This window comes from Scylla paramamosain, chromosome 10, assembly GCF_035594125.1.
Source record: "Scylla paramamosain isolate STU-SP2022 chromosome 10, ASM3559412v1, whole genome shotgun sequence".
In the NCBI taxonomy this organism is placed as follows: domain Eukaryota; kingdom Metazoa; phylum Arthropoda; class Malacostraca; order Decapoda; family Portunidae; genus Scylla; species Scylla paramamosain.
Genome location: NC_087160.1, coordinates 17,714,432 through 17,717,826, shown reverse-complemented (window position 1 = coordinate 17,717,826; position 3,395 = coordinate 17,714,432). Strand labels below are relative to the sequence as shown.

General features: G+C 41.0%; 1 protein-coding gene across 2 annotated transcripts in view; it reads right to left on the bottom strand.

Annotated features, from left to right (window-relative positions):
• Nucleotides 1–733: 733 nt before the first annotated feature.
• Nucleotides 734–3,395, bottom strand: part of LOC135104274 (tol-Pal system protein TolA-like) — a 3,235-nt gene continuing 573 nt past the window's right edge. Inside the window, exons 2-5 of one of the 2 annotated variants that reach the window (XM_064011473.1) lie at nucleotides 2,868–3,056; nucleotides 2,479–2,560; nucleotides 1,586–1,654; nucleotides 734–1,316 (exon numbers count right to left, since the gene is read on the bottom strand). In XM_064011473.1, the coding sequence (XP_063867543.1) occupies nucleotides 1,011–1,316; nucleotides 1,586–1,654; nucleotides 2,479–2,560; nucleotides 2,868–2,998 (588 nt within the window). In that variant the 5' untranslated portion in view covers nucleotides 2,999–3,056 and the 3' untranslated portion in view covers nucleotides 734–1,010. The remainder of the gene's footprint in view (nucleotides 1,317–1,585; nucleotides 1,655–2,478; nucleotides 2,561–2,867; nucleotides 3,057–3,395) is intronic. The other variant, XM_064011472.1, reaches the window with a different exon arrangement.

Sequence of the window (3,395 nt, the reverse complement as noted above, 5' to 3'; positions counted from 1 at the left end):
AAAAAAAAAAAGAATAAATAAATAAATAAATAAATAAATGAAGACTGACGAAGACCGCGCTGGAGAGAGAGAGAGAGAGAGAGAGAGAGAGAGAGAGAGAGAGAGAGAGAGAGAGAGAGAGAGAGAGAGAGAGAGAGATTGCGGAGGGAGGGGGGGGAGGAGGCGAGCCCAGGGGAGAAATCAAGTCCATTTCGAGTAGTTGTGTAGAGTGTGTGATGAATAATTCCTTTTATATGTGTGTAAAGACTCAAATAGTGATGGCGCCCTTCGGAGACATTCTTGGCACCTTACCGCCGAAGGTAGTGACGGGGAGGACATCCCTGAAAGTCACAATTTGATGTGAAAGTCTACATTTTAGTCTTTGGTCAGTAGAGTAAAATACCGCACTGACTTCCAATGTATTCTACAACTTCTCTCAATTTTGCCTATTAAGAATCTATCAAATTTCAAAATTTCGATGCATATCAGAGGATCTGAGGACTCTGGAGTGGGAAACAGCATAAAACACGGTAAAACGTTACATGACTGTACTGCACCCATACACGTCTCTACATATACTGAAGACATACATAACAGGCAGATCAGAGGGATGTTATGATGCCTATATAAGTATTGCAATGTTGTTATATATATATATATATATATATATATATATATATATATATATATATATATATATATATATATATATATATATATATATATTCTATTTACTTATTTTTAGCTCACATGCTTCTTTTTTTGCCCATTCTGCCCTGTAGGTGTCATCATTGTTTATTGCCCCCTGGACGGCAAGCTGCGATGATTGAGTCACTGGGTGCTCACTGGCCGACTCGATCTTAAATCCCGATTCCACAGACAGCAGGAATGTCATGATGTTCATAACTCCGCTGGTCTTCACTCAACTCATAGCATCAACGGGTGAACAAGTTTAAAGATTTGTTTTTTTCGGAACACAGTGATTCACTTCAAATTCCCAATTTTCACTTTACTTTTCTGCTGCTTAGGCTTTAGGCTTTAGGCTTTTTCTCCTGTGCCTTTTTGGCTTCTTCAGCCTTTTTGTCTTCTTCAGCCTTTTTGGCTTCTTCAGCCTTTCTGGCTTCTTCAGCCTTTTTGGCTTCTTCAGCCTTTTTGGCTTCTTCAGTTTTTTTGTCCTTTTCAGCTTCTTTAGCTTGTTTAGCTCTTCGTGCCTCCGCCTCATTCCCCAAGGTGTTCAAAGCATTCTCCATCTCTCTCGTCCTCGCCTTCAGCTCCTCCTCCCTCTTGGCAGCCAGCTGGACCTTAAGCTTCAGATCTGCGATCTCCTTATCTTTATTCTGTAATGTAGGGAGTGATATTGAGAGAGAGAGAGAGAGAGAGAGAGAGAGAGAGAGAGAGAGAGAGAGAGAGAGAGAGAGAGAGAGAGAGAGTCTGGAACATTCGTATCTAAATTTACTAATAGAAGATAATACTTAATAGAAATCCATGCAGTGTTGTGAGGAGGAATGGAAATGTATTACCTCGGTTGAAGAGGTGACGTTTAGGAAGAGATATGTCGACACAACACTTGGAGCGGAGCAATGCTAAGAAACCATACTAAACTTACTGGGATCATGTCTACTTGCTTCTTCAGCCCTGCAATTTCCTCCTTCAGCTTGCTGACCTTCGCGTTTAGCTGGCAAAGAAACATGACATCAGTGAGCAATAGACTACATTCATCCCACAACACAGAAAGGCCACCGTTTCCTATACACGAGCATCTATACACATCTCATCTTTAGCTAAAACAGCTTCTATGAAGTTAGGTGTTCTGAGACGTCTCCGCCTGTTTTTCTCACCCCCCCCAGCTGCTAACTCTGTACAAGGGCCTTATCCGTCCATGTATGGAGTATGCTTCACATGTCTGAGGGGGTTCCAATCATACTGTTCTTCTAGACAGGGTGGAATCAAAAGCTTTTCGTCTCATCAACTCCTCTCCTCTAACTGACTGTCTTCAGCCTCTCTCTCACCGCCGCAATGTTGCATATCTAGCTGTCTTCTACCGCTATTTTCATGCTTACTGCTCTTCTGATCTTGCTAACTGCATGCCTCACCTCCTTCCACGGCCTCGCTGCACAAGATTTTCTTCTTTCTCTCACCTATTCTGTCCACCTCTCTAACGCAAGAGTTAACCAGTATTCTCAATCATTCATCCCTTTCTCTGATAAACTCTGGAACTCCCTGCCTGCTTCTGTATTTCTACCTTCCTATGACTTGAATTCCTTCAAGAGGGAGGTTTCAAGACACTTATTCATCAATTTTTGACCACTGCTTTGACCCTTTTATGGGATTGGCATTTCAGTGGGCATTTTTTTATTAGATTTTTTGTTGCCCTTGGCCAATGTCCTTCCTACATAAAAAAATAAAATAAAATACCGCCACGGCGCCAGTGTCACCCAAAATACATTACGTCAAGCATAGCATGTTTCTCTAATTCTGATTCAATAAGCGTTCACTCACCTTAGTTTCCTCCTTATCGCAAATCGATAAAGAGCGCATATGTTCGTTTAAGCTCACTCTGCAGGCCTTCAGATAGACTTCCCTGCAACACATGTAACAACACAATGAGTGTCGACCTGGAGCACTAGATATTGTACATGAACATACACCCTTACGGTACACCTTGTATTTCACTTATTTATCTATTTATATTTACTTTTAATTTTTTCTTAAGAAGACTACAATATATGAACTTGAAAAAAAAAATGCTCTGTTGCTTCTCCTAGAACAAATAGTAAAAGAAAAGAGAGAGAGAGAGAGAGAGAGAGAGAGAGAGAGAGAGAGAGTTATATGAAAGGAATTCTAATGCCTACTGACACTGTTCACCAAACGTATGTAGCTTCCCTTACGTATTGTTGGCGAGGGCGAGGCTTCGGTTCACTAGGACTAGCTGATCCTTGAGTTGCTTGTTGCCAAAGCCAGCCAGGATGAGCGCGGCAGACAGCAAGCCCACCAGCAAGAGGGGAAATCTCGTCATCATTATTACTTCGGTATGACCCCAGCCAGGCAGCAACCCAGGATTTTATGTGGAGAGGGATCTGTAATGATGGCAACGGTAACAACAATAATAAAAACGAGGAAAGCCAAGTAATGGTAATGATAATGATAATATGAGGTAAGTATAAATAATGCTGGCATTGAAAGCAATTTGAGTCCTTTTTTTCCTCTTTCTTATGACTTTGTGTCCAAAAAGAAAGGACTTTTAAATGTCTCTGAAATTGAACTGACCTTACTTTCTTTATTATTATTATTCTGTTTATTATTTATCTAGTTATTCATTCCATTCCTGTGAGGGAGGAGAGACAAGTAGAGCGGCCTTCCTCCACCCTCCTCCTTGGCTAGTTCCCTTGACTCGCAAGAAATTAATAAATAAATAA